The sequence below is a fragment of the Dermacentor variabilis genome, chromosome 8, assembly GCF_050947875.1.
Source record: "Dermacentor variabilis isolate Ectoservices chromosome 8, ASM5094787v1, whole genome shotgun sequence".
NCBI classification, from domain to species: Eukaryota; Metazoa; Arthropoda; class Arachnida; order Ixodida; family Ixodidae; genus Dermacentor; species Dermacentor variabilis.
Window position 1 is genome coordinate 27,682,707 of NC_134575.1, and position 19,748 is coordinate 27,702,454.

At 45.3% G+C, this 19,748-nt stretch overlaps 1 protein-coding gene across 1 annotated transcript in view; it reads right to left on the bottom strand.

The window, feature by feature from the left end:
- eIF3b (eukaryotic translation initiation factor 3 subunit b) overlaps positions 1-19,184 on the bottom strand; it is a 41,791-nt gene extending 22,607 nt beyond the window's left edge. The window contains exons 1-5 of the mRNA XM_075701583.1: positions 18,998-19,184; positions 14,551-14,746; positions 13,792-13,911; positions 10,867-10,924; positions 1,358-1,486 (exon numbers count right to left, since the gene is read on the bottom strand). Coding sequence (XP_075557698.1) covers positions 1,358-1,486; positions 10,867-10,924; positions 13,792-13,911; positions 14,551-14,746; positions 18,998-19,136 — 642 coding nt within the window. The 5' untranslated portion in view covers positions 19,137-19,184. The remainder of the gene's footprint in view (positions 1-1,357; positions 1,487-10,866; positions 10,925-13,791; positions 13,912-14,550; positions 14,747-18,997) is intronic.
- Between the last annotated feature and the right edge of the window lie 564 nt (positions 19,185-19,748).

Genomic DNA, 19,748 nt, shown 5'->3' on the forward strand with positions numbered 1-19,748 from the left:
AGCCGATTATTTCTAGAAACAATGAAGCAAAACAAAATGTTTTTTATATCTTCATTTGTTCTCTACATTTCTTTATTGCCTTCACCATCATCATCATCATCATCATTATTATTATATTGCTACACGAGTGTGGTATTTGCATGTTTGAACGAGGCGCGTGGGCCCCATTACTCGAAAAATGAGGAGGAAGAACGAACTGGGCTCGTGCTGTGAATCTAACCGGTCAGCGCTGCAACCGCTGTTGTAAATATAACCTGTTCATAGTTGCTCCTCTTACTGACTCATCCTTCGCGTAACAATATGTTATCATTACATTATTGTATATCAGTATCATCTGACTGACTATATTATTAGACCTTTACTATACCTGAGCGATTCGCAGCGGTGGAAAGTTGCTATGTTGCACAAATGCAACAATGTACACCACGACATCCGTTTCTCGCAGCATGGGCGAAATGAGTTCTGAACATTTCTATGGTTGTGGAATACCATCTAAGAATAATCACAGTGACTTGTGTTGAAGCAAAGATGACGGTGACTGTACACATCAGTTTGACCTTTTTTTTTAAACTTGAAGTTGTAGTAAACACGAACACCTTTGTAAAATATGTTCTGAATGATTGTGTAAACTGTATAGAAGAAACGCAGTTAACAAGCGCGATGAACTTAATGAACGTACGCATAAGTTCTTCCTCCTGTCAGAGCTCAAGATGGACCTTGCTACATAAGTGCGTAAGGCTGGAAAGAAGCAATAAAATAATAAGAGAAAGAAGGAGCCATGAATCAGTAGAGGAAGCTATTAATACGAAGAAAAGGACCTCTCAAATCTCGTCCACCTAGGGACATCTGAAGACAAAAAGAATTACGGCTAATTTTCCTAGCCATTTCACTACACAAAAAGATATTTTTTGTCTCCCAACCCATGTTGGTCAGCGAGTGCTTTGGAAGCAAAAGTTGCAGCCGAAAGTTTCCTGAATAAATGCAATCTGCACGGGTTACTTCTACAAGTGTGGAACCTACTTTCGCTCTACAAGAACAATCGCTTCCTCTTGCACCGCTCACAAATGAGCTTACATTTCCCCCCATGCACAACTGGGTACTTTGGAGAGAAGAAAAAAAAGAAAGCAGCAGCGATGCAAATTTGCAGTACACCTGTTTTATGCAACACGAAGTGCATGCAGAGGCAAACAAAATTTCCAACACAGTACCAAGACTGTCATGCTTACCCACATCCCTAGAAGTAATACAGCCAGAACTTACAATGGAAAAATTAGAACCCGCATTAGCTGTACCAGCTAAACCGGCAACTAGCAGCAAGCAAGCCAGCAAATAGGTCAGCGAACCCGAGCGCACGTACCTCTCTGTCCTTGATGACCGTCGGCTCCGGCGTGCTGTTGAGGTAGATGGCCACCCGCTCCCCGCCACAGTACATGACGCTGTACTCGTCATAGCAGTCGGGGTTCTGCAGCCATTGCCTCAGATTTCCCTGTAAATGACGGAGCTTAGATTTAAGCCAGCGACAAGACAAGACAGCAACAGCCTCCAGCAGTCATGTTCGGGAAATTCGAGGGGGGGGGGCTCACAACGAAAGCTTCAATTTAGTACCGCACACAGCAAGAGAAGTTATTTGTATGGAAAAACCACACTGACAGCTCGGTGGCTGATATACATCTCTTATACATGCAGGTTTAGGGACTAAAAGTACTATACCATATTTACTCAAAAGTAGCTTGAACACAAGTACAGGTCGACCCCTATGTAGTGAACTCACCAAGGAAGAAAAGATTTAATCTGAATATATAGGTCAACACATTCCATTTTAGGAAGAAATGAATGACCACCACAAACATTATCTACCATAAGCTCCACTACAAAATCTCACTAATGAGTGCCGCAAGCTGCATCTTCGACAAAACTACTACCAGGGAAGTCGTCCTGGTTGGATGATTCCCAGGCGTCCTGGGCACCCCAAACTATGTCATTCTCGATGCCGTCGAGTGCGCTGGATGTGCAGCATTCCCTTTAAAACCAGACTCAATAATCTCGGGAATGGCCTTAGGGTACTTTTGCTAGCTTTGTTCCCGAGTGAGGGTCGAGACTCTTTGGTCAAGAATGTAGGTTGGCAGCTGATATTGTGTAACATTTCCGGGGAAAAAGAAGAGAGAGAGTGAGAGAAGGAAACAAATTCTACCCAATTCAAATATATACAAGAAGTTGTGCTGTGTAAGGAAATCATGCTTCTACAAAATCAAGAAAGCCACTGTTTACTGTGAGAGAAGCTCAATGAGCCAGAAAAGACATCAAAACAAGACAGGTGGCGATGCCACCTTGTAGTTCCCGCACTAGCCCGCCTTGGTGGCACGGATTTTGACAGCACCTGCTAGGACCTAGTTAATGTTTTCTCAATAATGATAAACTACATGGTATTCTACACAAGCCAAAAACAGAACTTGGCAAGCTTCGAGATCTTTTACTGGGCCCCAACGTTCACAATGCCAGAAAGTACTTTGAAATCCGTGACACCGACGTACTTGCGCTGGGGTTCCTGGGCATGAAATTTAAAACGGTGCTAGCAGATGTTTCACGTGCAACCAAACCACCCTTTCTCTCTCTTTTTTTCCCATAAGGCCTGTCTGCCATTTTTGGTAAATTCAGCAATTTCGCAATTTGGACGCACGAGCAAAACTAACACGAGCCAGCAAAGCATTATACAACGATAGCAAAACTTTGCAGAGAAAAGAAATGCACATCACGCCGCAGTCCAAACGTGCAGGAAACGGGAGCCAGCGATTCAAATCTGCTACATCAGCCAATGGGAGCGCTTCCTGTGTGGGCGTGGAGAGCAGCAACGAATCGTTAAGCTAGTTTCGTTTTTTCCACCCTTCTTCTGATCTTATTTGTGCATGGTGAATACGGCACTGTGATTATCTGAAGCTTTTTTCCACGCTTCTTCTGATCTTACTTGTGCATGGTGAAATATGGCACTGTGATTATCTGAAGCTCAGATCCCTCCTCTTTACAATGGTTAAAAAATGGCGGCATTGCATCTACAGAAAGCTGCGTTGGTTGCACGCTCTGCAGTGCGACGGCACCTCCCAATGCTAGACTTTGTACCCAATTTTTGTCAACAGCGCACCAGACAAGTGAGATTTTCTCAACTTCGTCGCCTTTCTAATATTTTCCCATGTGATACAGGAACATGCGAGGACTCAAAAAATAAATAGGTAAAGGAGTCTGATATTTGGACTGGTCAATCGAAGGAGTCGGCGGTAAGCCCAGAGCGTTGGAAGGTAAAATGCACATTCAGGCAAACACCTCTGTATATATGTTCACACGAGCCACATGCGGGCTTCACGGCGGTACCGCCAGATGGCGCAGGGTGTCCAGAGAAGTGCAAGAGGAGCCTGGCTGAAGCACATGCCTCATACATGACGCATTTTGAAAGTGCTAGTACGGTGCGCAGCAACACTGCTTCAATGGTAATTGCATTAATGTCGACAATCATCGCAAGACGGGTTCTGCACAAACTTTCCTTTCAAAGCTACTTTTGCTACTTTCACAGTAATTAGGCTATTAGAACTGAGAATTAAAAGGTAAATGTTAAATTTTTAAAATTTCGTGTTAGAACCCCAGACACAGCAGATCGGTGTGAAATCGCGGGTATTATTATTATTATTACTATTATTTTCTTGGCCATTGTGGCAAACTATCAGTTCTTGGAACTTGCTAAGTTCGGTTTTTTTTTTTGCTCATTAGAATATAAGGCACTCCCATTTTTTTTTCAGATAAAAAGCGTAACTATGCTGGAGAAGGCGCCATCAAAATCCATAATGTCATGGCAATCTAGCCTGGGAACTTCCAAAGCAGTATTGCCAACCACGTTCTACTTCTGTGTCTTTTTCAATATTGTAGAAAGTTGAATTATATCCGTGTCATGCGGCAAAAACGAGTGTTACTTTAAAATGATGACCACGACTCTGAGGGGGAAAAAAAAAGGTAACAGAACTTGCATTTAACACATGTATATCTTCCAATTATCACTTTTTAATCCTAATAAGTTCCTTTAAGGGGGGAGGCTACCCTGGAGACCGAACTTTCTTATTTTTTAAGATATCCAGATGAAACTTTCAGGGTACGTTCACACCACTGAACTATGAGGAACTGCAAAGTTTCATGAAGATATGTTTATTAGTTCCAGAGTTATTGAGGTCTAACTAGGTGATTCATGTATATGCCTGAGGAAGAGCCTGGAGAAATGCCAGGACATAGTAGGAAGCTGAAATTCACTGTGATGATCCCTTGATAGATATCCCAGGGGGCTAAAGAGCCCTTTTCTTTAATTTCCCCTCCAAAAATTTTTAAGACAACTTTGAATTTGATGTAGCCAGTAATGACCACATCCATCAAAAATTAATTGCTTATTATAAATTAACTACACCAGCTTTCAAAAAAAGAAGCCTGTTACCCCCTGGCAAAGTCATTCAGGAACAGAATAAAAAAAACGGCATACAAATCTGAAGAGCGGTTCTTGAGATATCGCCTTCCCCAGCACCACTACTAGCGAAAAAATCCATTCCGAGAAAACAGGCCTTAAAGTTGAACACATGTGTTTCTTTATTAGAAAGCTCCTGCGGAGCTTCTAATTAGCTCTTGCGGCTCCAGGCACACTCAGTGTGTCGGATTTTCGACTGGCGACAGCCGAAAGCACAGTTCCGCCGCTGAAAAGCGTCTACGCAGTCGGCACTCGCTGCGAGAGATAGGAAGTTCGATGCTCGTACAAGACGCATATCGCGCTCCCGTGCACCGAACATCTGCACTGTCTTGGGCTTTGCCGGCATCGCGTGCAGCGAAGAACTAGCGAAAAAAGAAAAGCTGAACAAATAATCTAAAAGATAGCGCAAGGCGATGAGCAGCGCGCAAGCTCATGTTGAGGCCGACAGAGCAAGGGGCAACAACGACGCGAGCGCGGCAACAAAGGGAGCAGCCGCCGCCGCCCGCGCAGCAGCCAATGGCAGGCGCGCTTTAGCCCGCGAGATTTGAGCAGCAGCCGCTGCCCGCGCAGCAGCCAATGGCAGGCGTGCCTTAGCCCGCGAGATTTGAATGCACTGCTCCGGCCAATCAGCGCTCCGCATCACATCGCAGGAAAACGCCAATAGCGTCTCAACCGCGCCGACGATGCCATTTTGCAAGGCGGCAAAATATAGACAAAGAATCCACGGTCAAAACGACACCAAGATGGCGCGGGCAGGCCGCATGGGCCGGGAATGGCGCGCCCGCGAAGTTTGACTTCATTTCGGCATTTGCGCGTTTTTTGGGCCGCGGTGGCCTCAAAAGTAGCGTTATTTTTGGTACTTTACGGTTGAATTAGGTGCTGATAATTACAGAACAGGTAGTTTATGAGACATACAAACCAAAAATATGGTTTTTCAAAAATCGACTTTTTCGCTATTTTTCGGTTTTCAAGGGCCGCGTCCCCCCTTAACAGCACATGATTATCCCTTTAGGCCACTTTGTCATGGCTGCACAACAATAAACCAAGCCAAGTCAAGCTTAGCCAAGCCAAACAAAAAACAACATGGCCGATAACGTATGGCAAGACTAAATATGCCACACTTAGACCACACATGTGCACGGAAGAACCAAACTGCCAGGTCATCTATGCCAGGCTGACACAGGTGTCCAGCTGTGAAAGTGACAGTAGCTTATTGTAAAAAAAAATTGAGATGCACTTTTATGTCAATTAACTGGCACTTACTTAGCAAATGAACTAAGAAAATTAGTTTTTAATTACAAAGACTTAAAACAAACATGTTATTAGCCCTCTTTTAAGAATGTCCCCCTTGCATCGAGGCAATCAGTTCTACATCAAACACGAATGAGTTCCGTGGACTCATCCAGTTGAAAATGCTGATTTGGACAAATGTCCCCCTTGTGAGCAAACAACATTATCAACGAATAGCATTCGTAGTAAATGACATTAGATTTACCTTGTGACAGGGGTCTAACTAATACAGCCGACTTTTTTTCTTCTATTCAGTATCTGTCCAATAAACAAAGAACAGTCAATTTCCCCCTATGCTTTCCTTAGCTTCAATGCCTGCTCACTTTGTGTGGTTGCAAACAGAAAAGAAATTGCAGGGTGTCTACAAAGTTGACATTTTCAATTCCCTGAATGAGCCAGAACTTTGTTCTATGTCAAGATGGGCTGAGACCATGTTGCCCGATGCTGTCACTCTCTAGTAAGCATGTTGAAAAAGAAAAAATGATTTAGTCCAGTTTGAATAGTAAGGAGTACAGTATAGTGCGGAATATAGGTCGAGGTTTTTTCCAAAAAATATTACTAAAAGGTCACTTCTCGACTTATATGCTGGCCCTTGGCACAACATGAATAGTCGTCTGGCAAGATGTAGGAGCGCAGACCTTTCGGCATCCGCATCGTTATTGCCTCCTTGGTGACCGACGCGGCCCAATGTTAACGCGGCCTACGCAGTTGGACCGACACCATCTTCCCTTTTTGTGCAGCAATCGTTCCTGGCGTTGCTAATTTCCCAACAACCTGCAAAATGAGTACGAGTACTCGACGTCAGTTCACCGCGGCGTCTAAAAAGAAAGTAATCGAATATGCTGAAATGCATGGGAACATATCTGCCCAGCAGCAATTTGGCGCCTCGGAAAAAAGCGCCTGGTACTGGCGAACGCAGAAAGTCAAGCTGCCTGCCTGCAAGCGCGGTGCACCCGGAGCTCGAAGACAAGGTGGCGGATTTCATCTGCGAGCCTCGTGCCAGGGGAACTCATTTGCATCAAAGCTATTGAGATCGCCAGAGAATCCGGACTGCCCAAGGAGCAATTCAAGGGCTCCATTTATTGGGTTCGTTGCTTCATGCGACGCAAGGGATTTGCACTTCGACAGCGCACATAAATCTGCCAGAAGCTGCCAGAGGCATACAAGGACAAGCTGGTCGAATTCCAGCGCTATGTTATCCGTCTCTGGCAGCAGCATGGCTACATGTTGGGACAGATCGGCAACGCTGATGAAACGCTGGTGTGGTTCGACATACTGTCGCCCACCACAGTTTGCGTACACGGCGCAAAAGAAGTCAAGCTTCTTTCTACGGGGAACGAGCATTCGCGCTTCACGGTGATGCTCGTGTGTACTGCAGATGGCAGAAAGCTGCCCCCATACATAATTTTCAAGAGGAAGATGCTGCCGAAAGAGGCTTTCCCGCGGGATGTTGTCGTTCGCGTGAATGAAAAGGGCTATACGGACGAGGCCCTCATGCTCAATTGGATTAAGACCGTATGGAATCGGCGGCCCAGCGCACTCTTGCGGTATCCGAGCATGCTCGTCTTGGATGCCTTTCACAGGCACTTGACCGCAGGTGTGAAGCAGGCACTACGCGACAAGAGGACGGAACTCACCATCACTACGGGAGGCATGATGTCAACACTTCAGCCACTGGACGTCGTGCTCAACAAGCCCTTTAAAGACAGTGTCCGTGAACAATATAATCAGTGGATGGCCGGCGACAACCCGACGACCCCAACCAGCCGGCTGCGCAGGCCGCCTCTCGCTACTGTGGCCACATGGGTGTCGCAGGCGTGGCGCTCGCTGCCCGACGATATGGTGGTGCGGGCATTCAAGAAGTGTTGCATTAGCAACTCCTTGGATGGCACCGAGGATGACATGTTGTGGGACGCAGCCAGTGAAAAGCAGTCATCTTCGGACGAGACTTCGGACAGCTCAAGTGAATGAGCAGGTGACGAGTCTGGCGGCACCACTAAATAAAACTGAGTTTTGTGCCTTATAAGTTTTATGTTGGCTTCTTTGCTTCAATGTAAGGGGGTCGACCTATATTCCGTCTCGACCTATATTCCGCATTATATGGTAATATCTATTTTATTCAAAAAGAGAACAGAAAGAAGGTGATAGTAAAATGCACAGCGGAAGAAACGGTAAAACCCATTCCGAATCGAGTCGAACCTTTTCAGATACGAATGAAAAGGAGATGCATACAGAAGTGGATATTTTCGAATATGAGCTACTGTTACCAACTGATAGCAAGCTCATCGGTATGAGGCCTGGACTTTGTCACAGCTAAGATTCTCTCTCAGCAGCTGGGAAGTCGACCACAACTGTCCAGACATACTCTCCGCCCGTACACAATATCTCGGTGTTGAATTTCACTGCTTTAAAGAGTTTATTTTGGTTTGGATGAGGGACAGCTGCATCTCGGCATCAGCCAACACTTTGTTTTCTTAAGCTCAAGCTCCTTCAAAGACGCGGCGGCACGCTTTCTTTCTCGTTAATTCTTCAGTGCATCGGTCCTTTCTGTTCTCGTTCTCCTTCTGCCACGCGTTCACTCCATGGATCATTTGAAGCATCCACTTGGTCAGTTTTACAGTGAACATTCCGATTTTTCGGACTCCCTAGGGGCTGAGAAAACATCCGAAAAATCGGGCAGTCCGAAAAAAATGAATGCGTGTCTTTAACTCTTTTATTGCCACGCATATTAAAATCGATCCCCACTGATCAATACTTTAGATCACCGATTTCGACATGCTGAAGTCGTTTTATGCACTCAAGGCCACCCAGTAGTTAGTACAGGCACAGAATCAGTTAAAATTTTCACGCTTCGGTGATGTTGTGATTTTTGAGGGACCCTCTTGCGAACAAATGCGCGTATGTTGTAGCGAAAAGAGGCATGGCCGTCACCTTCTGCCACGCTTCAGAAAAAAATCGCGTCGCTCACGATTACACTGCGCTGGCATCAGACTGCGGATCAGCACAAGACAGTTTGCAACGGCGCGGGATTTCTTTCTACTCTCCTCTGCAGAAGTGATAAAAACAATTTGCAAAAATGCAAGCAGATACGCTTGACTGCATAATCTCGTAGTTGCCGAGCTACGCTGTGAGCGATTGGTCCTGAAAGAGGTGCACGACTCTAGACGAACTGGCGAAGCGCGTTCCCTGGACTTCTCGTCGGACCATCCTCAGAAGATGCCAAAAAAACGGAACTGCAAAATGCGTTACGAAGACTGCAAAAAATGAACAAATACCAGACATCGTGTGGGGAAAGTGCGAAGTGAACCTATGCTTCACAAAATTCAGGAACTGCTTCATCCCGTGGCATGAGCGATGAACTGGTCTTAGTTTCTTTTTTGTATCCGATGAATGGCGGCGTACTCAGCATTTATTTTTCCAGACACTTTTCCTCGGTTATTTATCTTTGCAATATATATTCGGAATTTCTTTTGACATTAATGTTTTAGCAGATATTGTTTTTTTTATTGTTTTTATCAACTGGCAGCAGCAAAAATGGTGCTTTCTAGAATTTTTGTCTCACCTAAAAATTTTTTGTTTGGCAACGTATGTTTTTGGAAAGAGAATTTCATTACGCAGAACACGCTATGCTGCTGGAATATTATTTGTAGTGGTAAATATTCTTTTTTCCGAGTCCTATAAGAAAAACTACCATTTTCTTGCAGTAACGAAACAGTTAAGGGCTCAAATTAACACAGGCACGTCCAAAAAAGCTCTTAAGGCCTTCCAGTACACTTATTAGGCATATCGGTGCTTGTACTGCGACAGGAGATGGGGGTGCACGGGTGCATAATTGAGGAATGCATACTGTGTCCCGTCACAATTGCCCCTTCCTACACTTATGCTTTACCGTGTAACACTTTTTTGTTGAGGCGAAGCTAAGTTTCGGAGACTGGCATTGCGCAACGCGCTGTGCTTTGCGAGCTTCGAAGCCAATCGCGAGGATTACAAAGGCGGAGTCAGTGCCATTGCTGACAGCTGCGAATCCTTTCAATGAAAAACGCGGCACCGCACAGCAAGAAGCTAGCGAACGCAGAAGCAGCTAGGCCTAACATTGTGCGGTGGTGGCTACGGCTGCCAGTGGATCAGCGTGCAAGAGCACCGGTCCAAGGCGGCAAGACAATCGAAATGGCGCCGGTGGTGGCTTTGATTAATGCCATACCAGACCTGCAGTCGGGGCAATATACACTGACTCTATGGAGTATGTGGTGGTGCCGCAAAGCCACGCGAATTACCGGGCATGTCCGAAAAATCGGGCTTCTGGAAAATCAGTTGTTAACGAGTCTGGCAATGCCTTGTGCCGATGACACGGCATCAACGACAATTCGTTGCGACTCGTCTGTTACTGGAGCCAGCATTAACACGACTTTCGTTCCCTTTCAATAAAGTTGCAGCTCATTTTCCCCGATAGGAGCCCAAATTCCCCGGTTTATCCCCAAGTATTTCCAGACTATGCAAATTCCCAGAGAATTCCCGGTTTTCCCGGTTGGTAGACACCCTGAATTGAGTCCCTTGGTCGTCCTAAAAAAACTAGCTTTTAATTACAAATATTAAAGAAAAATATGTCACAAGTGATCTTTCAGGAGTGTCCCACTGGCGTCGACATTACGCATTCAGTTCTAGATCAAATGGAAATTAGTTCTGTGAACTCCCTCAGTTGAAAATGACGTTTTCAACAACTGTCCACACGTTTTCCCTTGACAGCAGACAAATACCATTATGAACAAATGGCATTTGTTGTAAATGACATTAGATCTGCCAAATGACAGGGGTATAACTAATACAGCCAACCTTTCCTGCTATTGAGTGTCTTTTTACTATATGTACAACGAAAAGTCAGTTTCCCATTGTGCTTTCCCTAGCTTCGATGCCTGTTGACACTAGCAAAGAAATTGAGTCCCTTGGTCCCTCTCAATCTTGCCACTTCACTGTCGTATCTAGAGACGCTTTTTCTATTTTGCTTGCACAGAACTGTGAGGAATATGAAAAAAGAAGAAGCCAAAGGTGCAACAGAAAAAAAAAGGGAAGAAAGAAAAGCTTCTCACGTGGTCAACGTATGGCTGCGGCTGAGGTGGTTTCCACTCCTCTGGGATGTTTTCATACCTGTGCGAGATAGAAAATGCAACATACCACTAAATATTAACTAGAAGGAGCACAAAGAAGCCAGACCTTTTCCTAAGTAATATGTGAAACCTATGAGCTGCAAAATGAATCTAAGTAAAGCACAGGGAAAATGAAATGCAGTTTTAATCGAAACATAGAAATTATAAAGGGGAAAAAAAAAATCCCCACCCAAGCACTCTGTACAGATGGTTAACCAGCAAAGCTGAAATATACATCCCCAGTGTTTATCACTGGGTTAATCCCGACGGTTCGTTAAACGACGGCTTCATTAAATGACAAAAATAACTCCAAAAGTGTACAGGGGTGACAGCTGCCAAGGTGGCTCAATTGGCACAGCATCGCAATGCAAATGATGCAAGTTCGTCGCCCACCTCCGGTCACGACTAGTTTACTAATTACAGTAGAACCTCGTTGAGACGTTCCCGTTACGTACGTTTTCCTGGTGCCAACATTCACAATCGAAAACACAAATAACCCAATAGTTACGCTCATTTTTTTGCTGGTTCATTCGTTTCTGGAAAACACGATTTTTCGGCAACAACATTCAGTAATCCGCTATATCCCATGTAAACAAGAAACTACACGAGGCGTGCGTGATCGATAACAGCATGTACAGTCGCCGACTGATTTTCCGGACTCCGAAAATTCGGACGTGCTCGATTATTCGGTCTGCTTCGCGGCACCGCCATTCTCCCCATAGACCATAATGTAGAACAACTGCCGAAAGTTCGGACACCTTGCAACCTCTCGTCTGATTTTTCGGACACTCCTTGAGCCAGCTCGATCGAGAGCACCATGCACCGACTCTGACCGATTCATGGTTCGACTTGCTGAATGCCATTTTTGTTTTGAACGGAGCCTCCTTGCTGCCCCACGAAGTGGCGCTACTGCAAATCCCTGCTCATCATTATCGTGTCTGCCTGGTTCGATAGAGTGGCTCTACAGCAGTTCCGGTTTCAGCTTAGTAAGCCATGTCAAGACAAACCAGCAGCTAGTTTGTTTCTTCGTGCACGACGCTGCGAGTACGCCACGTTTTTCGTTTGTGTGACTGGTGTTGGCATGGTGGCGTTTGCTTTGTGTGCTGTGTCGAGGTTCCGGTGATCCAACGCGGCATACGGAAACATCGCGTCAAGTGTCTAATGGCGCCGATAGTGCCCGCGCAGACTGTGCTGGGGAATGCCGGCAAGCGGGTGCCGGGAAGCCTAAGATTTGTCGCCTTTCAATGTGCTCCCTACTGATGCGGAAAATATTCTGCCGAGACCTGCGCAGTGGTTGCATTGCGATTCCGGACACCGTCTCATTTGACAGTTTCACAGGTGCTGACACTGCTGTACTGACGTGCGCAGAACTCGACGATGGCGAGATCATTCATCGGGTTTCTGCTGCACCGCCCGACGATGACTCTGAGTCGGAAGATGATGCACCACGTGCTACGCTGCCGTCGCATGCAGAGCGTGTACAAACAGTGACTGTGCTTTCAGCCGCCTATAGTGACCATACGACCCTCTCCGAGATTCAGGCTTATCTGATTGCGCGTAAACGGAACAGCGTGCAACGGTGCATTCATGATTTCTTCAAGCCTACTGCCGAGCCAGAATGAGTGCGTGGAAATAACGGATTTCATTTTTTTTTCTTAATCTACTTTTTCGGACACCTGTTTATTCGGACATTTCCACAGTCCCTGTGAGGTCCGAATAAACTGTCGGCGACTGTAGCTGCCCGCCGCGACAGCTTCACTGCTACATTCATCAGCCCTTCTAGCGTGAAAATGCCAGCGCGCACTCAGTTGCTTATTCCAGTCTCAGCAAATCTCTGCCTGGGTTGTGGCACGTTGCGTTCACAGGCATCACCGCCAAACCTACTGCGATAAACATTTTCACCTATCTGTTTTACAGCGGTGCTGCGTAGTGCCATTGGTAGCGTACTGCACGCTTTTAGTAGATGTAGTAGTAGTAGTAGTTCACATCGCGCTGCAGGCAGCGCGATGTGGACATCACGTTTTGCTCCAGCGGCATGCGGCATCACCCGACAGCTCAATTTCGTTTCGGTTTCCCGTCACTCTCTTAAAACACCAACACGCAATTGGAAACAACCAAAAGCGCCTCGGGCCGCCGGAGCACCACTAGCTCGATGCGCGTTGGCATCCCGCGCCGCAACAATCCGTGCGACACTTTGCGTTACGTAGATGTCAACAATAGGCAAGTCTAAGTTTCTTTAGTTACTTCAGATCATTCGTCTTCCCGGTTAGTACGTTTTTTTCTCGCGTTAGTTTTTCCCCCGAAACATATGAACGAGGTTCTACTGTATTTAATGGCATCAAACTCTCATCAACTCTGAACCAACTTAGCTGCACACCAGCCAATTCAGGTGGCCCCAAAGCGCAAAACTAGTGCAATGTCAACGAACACTGCAGCAGCTGTCAAGGATGAAAAGAAATTCTGGCATCAAGCCTGCTGGCTACATCGCGATGGACAATTTGTTGCCAACAAGCTCAATCGCAAAATACAATCAGGATGTGGGCAGCAGCGAAAAGCTCATCTAATTCGACAAAGTCACGCGTCATGTGCCGCTACTAAACTGCGAAGGAAGTTTCAAGGCCTTCACTGCTGCAAACCTTGACCAGCAACAATAAGTTCATAATTGGTGGAAAAGAGAAGCGAGGGTAGTGAATTTTAAAACTTTTTTCAGTGGCGTGCTGGTGTAAGCACGCATTTGTCTAATGTTGTTATGGCACATTTGACAAATACACATTTGGTTGATTCGAGACATTTTTCTGAGCCCAATGAAATCTGCACTAACGAAATAATATGTATCAAGGTACGATTAGATACGGAGTGGCCACTTACTTTTGGAAGTCCGTGAAGAGATTGACAACAAATGAGTGCTGCTTGTCGAGTTTGTGTCCGTTCGTCACCTTGACAGCATCCTGCGCACTCTGGGGATTCTTGTACTCCAAGAACATGTACCTGCAACAAAGAAAAAAATGAACTATACAATCTCTAAATAGACAAACGTTGCCAAGCCCGTTTTGTCAGTTTCGACTTTTACAAGGCAACGTCAACCTCGAAAGTGATAGGAGGCTTCCAAAGAAAACCCGGAGGCCACTATATTGGCAGTGGATAATTCGTAACCCCGTAGCCCCAGAACTACAGTGGTGGGCAGGGCAGAGGCAAAGTTATAAGAAAAAAAAAATATTTGTTTTACTCTTTGGCGACGATCTTATCCCCAAACAATCATCATTGATCTTGCGCGCATTTCCTTTCCCTAACACTCTGTGCTCACTACTTTCCTATCAGGAATGACAGGTCATACTGATAAGCACATGCCATTCAAGATATGAAGGTACAGGTTACACAACGTTAGAGACAGGAAAGCCTTGCAGCAAGAGAGGTGGCAATTATTGTCTGGGTACATGATAAACCTCAAAGGATGCGAACATTTTTTTTTAAGAGTGCATACGAGAACTTTTACTTGGAATTCATGTACTAGCTCCTTCACATGCACACCTAATTCAAATGCTTTATGCCGTTCCTGGTCGCCAACTAAGCAACCACAAACGGTCGACCCAGAGTGACGAAAACCACAGGCCCGTCGCTGAAACTCACCCTTTCGTCTTGCCCGTCTCATCGACAGGTATGTACTCTGTGTTGATCTCGCCGAACTGAGAGTAGATCTTCATGAGAACATTTTTTAACTTTTCTATCCTGTCGCTCCCGACTTGGGGGATGTTGTCAACAACGATGACGCTCTCGACGCCATCAGCCTCCGCGGGCCTGTGCTGCAAGATGTCCCCTAAGAGCTCTGCGAAAACACAACGGGACGCAAGCATGACGCATGACAAAAACAATTTTTTTTTTAATGAGCCATGACTGCAGTAACAATGCCTGTAGCATCGCATGCCTAAATGAGCAGGCTGAAACTATGAAAGCATAAAGCTGCAGTTTCTAGTTACCATTTTCGCAGTTGTTACTGACACTGAACGTGGCCTGGCTGAGCAATAAAGCATAATGTATGCTGCTCCAAACATGTCAATAAGGAATATTACATTCAAGAAGCTGTGCATCACAACGAAGAAACTTCTCACATGACATGAATGCGTTATTATAGACCCCCAATTTTTTTTTTTGCACCAACACCACGTTGCAAAACAAGCTTGTGCTGTAGTGCGACAGTACATTACATTTTTGTTGTTTTGAAGCGAAGCTTTCTGTACTTTTCTTCCTCCCACTTTGGTTGTGCTGCCATCTTCCCGAGTAAACAATTTGCACGACTTGGCGTGTGCCCAAATGGAAATACAAAAGTGGAACAACAGGCAAGAAGTCAAGTTGGCAACGGAAAATTGAAGGTGTCGGCTACGGAGAAGTGAAAGAAAGGACTTGGCAGCAAAGTGTGCATGATCAAGATTTCCGTGATAATGTTAAGTTTGCAGAAACATTACATTGCATCTGTCATTAGCTATACATTTGCACAAGTTAACGATCCATCTGCCTTCTGTTGTACTAATATGTTCATAATTAGTGTTGTATTTTGCATACCATTTGTACAAACATTGACGAAAGCTTTGCTTAACGTCGATTTTCACAGAAGCGTGGGATCCACCTATTCTTTTCATTCTTTTAACATACAAAATCGAGCAATACGCTGGCCGCAGAACACTTCATTTTCTGCCTCGAGATGATTAAGAAAAGTAAAAATAAAACAGGGAGAAAGATAGTGTGAGAACATGTACACAGTTCTGTAGAGAATTCTGTAGAGATAGATAGATAGAGAACAACACAGAAGCAGCCCAATGTTCCCAGACACACGGTTCTGCGGGCAAATAATGTAAGCACTACAACAAAGTGCAACTTGCTTGTCTGCTGCTTCAGGTGTTTTGTACAATGCAATTGTGTTTTGCAGGTCTGACAGTGACTTATGAGACTGATTTTGGTTGGCAGAGGCCAACGTTTACATTCAGCTTTTAGTTTACATTCCAAGGTTGTTGTTTCCTTTGTTGGCACTTGGAACATTCAAAAGTATGCTGCATCTACATATAGAGACCCCGCGACTGGAAGAGCTAAGAAACAGTATGAACACAACGTAATGCCCCCGACTAATAACTGGTGTTTTTTTAAAAACCTTCAGTAGCTGGCAAGCATTTTGTATTATTTTATTGTTGTCCTCCCTCTGCTGTACCAATGAGCCCAGTATCACACAATTCTGCGATTTAATGCTGTTCCTGCGTGCTTGGTAGAATGTGCACATATTGGAACTCGGTGGCAGTAAGCAACTGTTTGTTTCAGTTGGCATCAAATTGAGTCAGCAAGTTTTACAAGCATGACACGGCGACTTTATATCTAGACACATGTAAGGCTGTTGCAATCAGTTATACATATAATGTTACAGAGAAAGCTGAAACATGAAGCTGAAAACCACTAAAATTTAGATTGATGCTAGCACTCTGTCAACTTGCATCCGGGAATCTCCCGGTTCAGTAAGTTCTGCTGGCATACTTCCACACTGCCTTTCGCACTAATCTCTGCGAAATGCAAGTAAAAATGACTGGGCCAAGTGGAATCTGAAATGGTAACTGTCAAAACGTGTTGCTGGACCTCTTTAAGACCGCACTACAGAGTGTGACATTACGTGATGGTCGGCAATGTACATATGTTTCGACGTAAGCTCAGTCACCACCAAATTCATATACTATGCAACGTAGCTATGGTTGCAGGGATGTAGGTGTCACACTCAAACAATTCGTCATCATGTTGCGTTATGTCACAACCCATAGTATTCCTGATGTAATATTTTTCCCCTCAAAGAGATCTCTGAAGAATTTGGTATTATCAAGCTTAGTGTTGCTGTATAATGTTTGCATAATGTTGTATATTGTGAACTATTTCTGCATAGATACAGGGAATTGTGTGGCTTTGCTACACTAGCTGCCTAGCAGATGGACAAGCACTGTATACTTAGGTTGGCCAGAAGATTCGAAGTGCCTAAATATACATATATTCCTTTATCTGACTAAACACTGTATGCCAGTGACAAGTATATTATGTTCAACCAGATGTGTTGTGCCGACATCCACAGAAATGTTTACAAGCTGCCTTTGTATAAGCAATTCAAGTGGTATGGAACAACAAATTCTGAACTGACAGAATCAAAACAAAGGCATACACTATGGTATTGTTTAACTACAAGCAACTACATTATTGGCAGGGCTGTACTCAACATCAGAGATTCCTACCAAAATTACCTGAGAGAACTCCAGTGCTGATGTCTTTGTGAAATGAATTATGTACCTTCAGCCAACACGGGAACTATTAGTGGCACATGAATCTTTTCTGAACTTTCCCAACATGTCCTCGCACAACATTACGACTGCAAAAATTCACTGCTTTCAACAAGATATAGCGTTCTGAACGTAGCAATTTGCATCGATTATGCATGTGCGCTGATGTTTATTGGCTTGCTCTGCACAAAGAACTGACTGATATTACCAGGAAAAAGCGTAGCACCACAAACATCATGATCCAACAAATCTATGTACAACTCACTATTCTCACAGCCACTGAACAATCATCAACGCTGAACTTGTATGTCTTGTAGGAAACCGTATGCTGACACTACATCATGGCCATATGCTAATGAAAAGCACCTATGACACAGCCTGCTAAGTTATGTGGTCAGGAATCTTTCGCCAACAACCTTGGTTTTATTTCAAAAATGTAGGTTTGTGCCGAGGAATCAGTTGCATAAAATCAAGAAGGCCTCACAATTCACGTAATGAGACCTCCCATTTCACCGGTCCACATCACAGCCCCTTTCCAGCAACAGCCACACTAATATATTCGATACTGTGTCACGTAACAACCGCCATAACACCATAATCGCATTAAGCAGCAAGCAAATTTATGCTAAACGCGTCTCCCGAATATGCGTGGGTCGCTAATGCCGTACGGGAGACAATATCTTTAACGCCTGGGTCGAGTGTGCTCACACTTGCACATTTTAGCACACTAACGCGATGACACCACACGTCGTCTGTGTGTTGTTCACTTCGGCCAAAAAACCCGATCGATGTGTCAGCGATCAACATTACACTGCACGAAATCAAGCAGAAGGTACCTTTTCTAAGATATCACGCAACCTAACAGACGTCATTCATATTTACGCAAGGCGGCAGACCAATTTCGGCGTCTTCTGATCAGGTTTATTACGAAGGCGAGTGACGCACCGCGAATCAATCATCGTTAGGTAAACAAAACAACCGCGCCGCTCTAAGAGGCGATTATTTCGCAGCTAAGGCCAGCCGACGCACCGGAAAACACATACCGAAAGCCGGCATGCGGTTTAAAAAATGTGGCAAGAAGGTAGTTCGAAACGAGGCTTTCAATATGGTTCAGTTACGAACGAGGGACACGGCAGTGAAAAGAAAGCAAAATGTATCGTTGGTCAAGGGTAAACTGCGGAAAGTTACAACGGATACGCAATCGCACGGCAGGACATAAACAATTCGGGCACCGGCGCCGATAAACAGCTTGTACGAAATTCGCCGGCACGTATTTAAGCCTACGGCGCGTACAGAAAGTAAGGAAAGCCGGAAATATGTCAAAGGCGCCCCACGTATCCCGACACCGAACTTTTCGCGCTAGTTTGAGACAGACGACGACTACGAGCTCACAAGTCAACAGGAATCGCCAAACTTCATTGAGCAATCGCCGCCTTTGCATAGAAAGGGCGCGCGACATGCGTAAAAATTTACGAAATCAGGGTAATCCCTTTCCGTCGCTACCACATTGCCGGCGTGGACGTGATCGCTTGATCAAAGAAAGTGACGTACTCAGGGGCAGGCGAGACACAGCGTTGAACACGAGATTATATATGGGTTCCTGCGAAGCGCTTAGTAAAAGTGGCACTTCAAATCGGAGAACCAATACTTCACCGCCACCACAGAAGCCGATCGTGTCACAGAAACGGCGTCAGAGCCCGAAGACACGACCACCCCCATAGGAAGATGGGGAGGGGGGGCAGAAGCAACACGTGCACCTGGACAAAGCGTATGCGCACCTTCCTCAGGGATATCGTCAACAAAGTCCTCGGGATCACTGAAGCTCGGCAGCTCGTCGTCTCCGTTTAGCACGCTAGTCTTTTGCGGGTCGCTCTCCGACTCGTTTTCGCTGTGAGCCATGTCTCCTTTCTCGACCATTTTATCGCACCGTGGCCATGAGGGAAGCCAAAAGGATTCTGCAATGCGCATGCGCGTGCCGGGAGGGCATTGCCAAGGTATTTTGTCATTCTCCCGCCAGGGGCGCTACATACCATCAGCTTGACCCGCTTGATATTTGACCATAGAGTTTCTCACTAACGTAGTGAAAAACTCTATGTATTTGACATGATGTTTGGCTACTGAAGCCGCACGGAATCGGGTATTGTCGCCCTGTTGCGCGGAAGTTTAGCCACAGAGTGGATGCTCGAGATGTTTTATAATGTAACTGCGGCACATGTCGCAGCTGTACCAACACTCCTTTTAAGAGCACGAAATAAAGTATTAGTTCAACGCATAGAGTTTCTAAATAAATACCCTAGAGGGAAATGTGGCGCTAGTGTCTACGGGGGTTCTCATGAGCGTTGCCTCAACTTATCACTCTTAAGCAAAATTACACCCTTTTGCCACACAACGATAATCGTCATCTGTCTTGTTTGTATTTCCTTTCTTTAACGCGGCGAGCTCGAAACTTTCCAGTAACGAACGGCATACGCGCTATCAGCATGGCATAAGCATAGAGTTTCCTACAAGTGTTTACGACGCTACCTATTA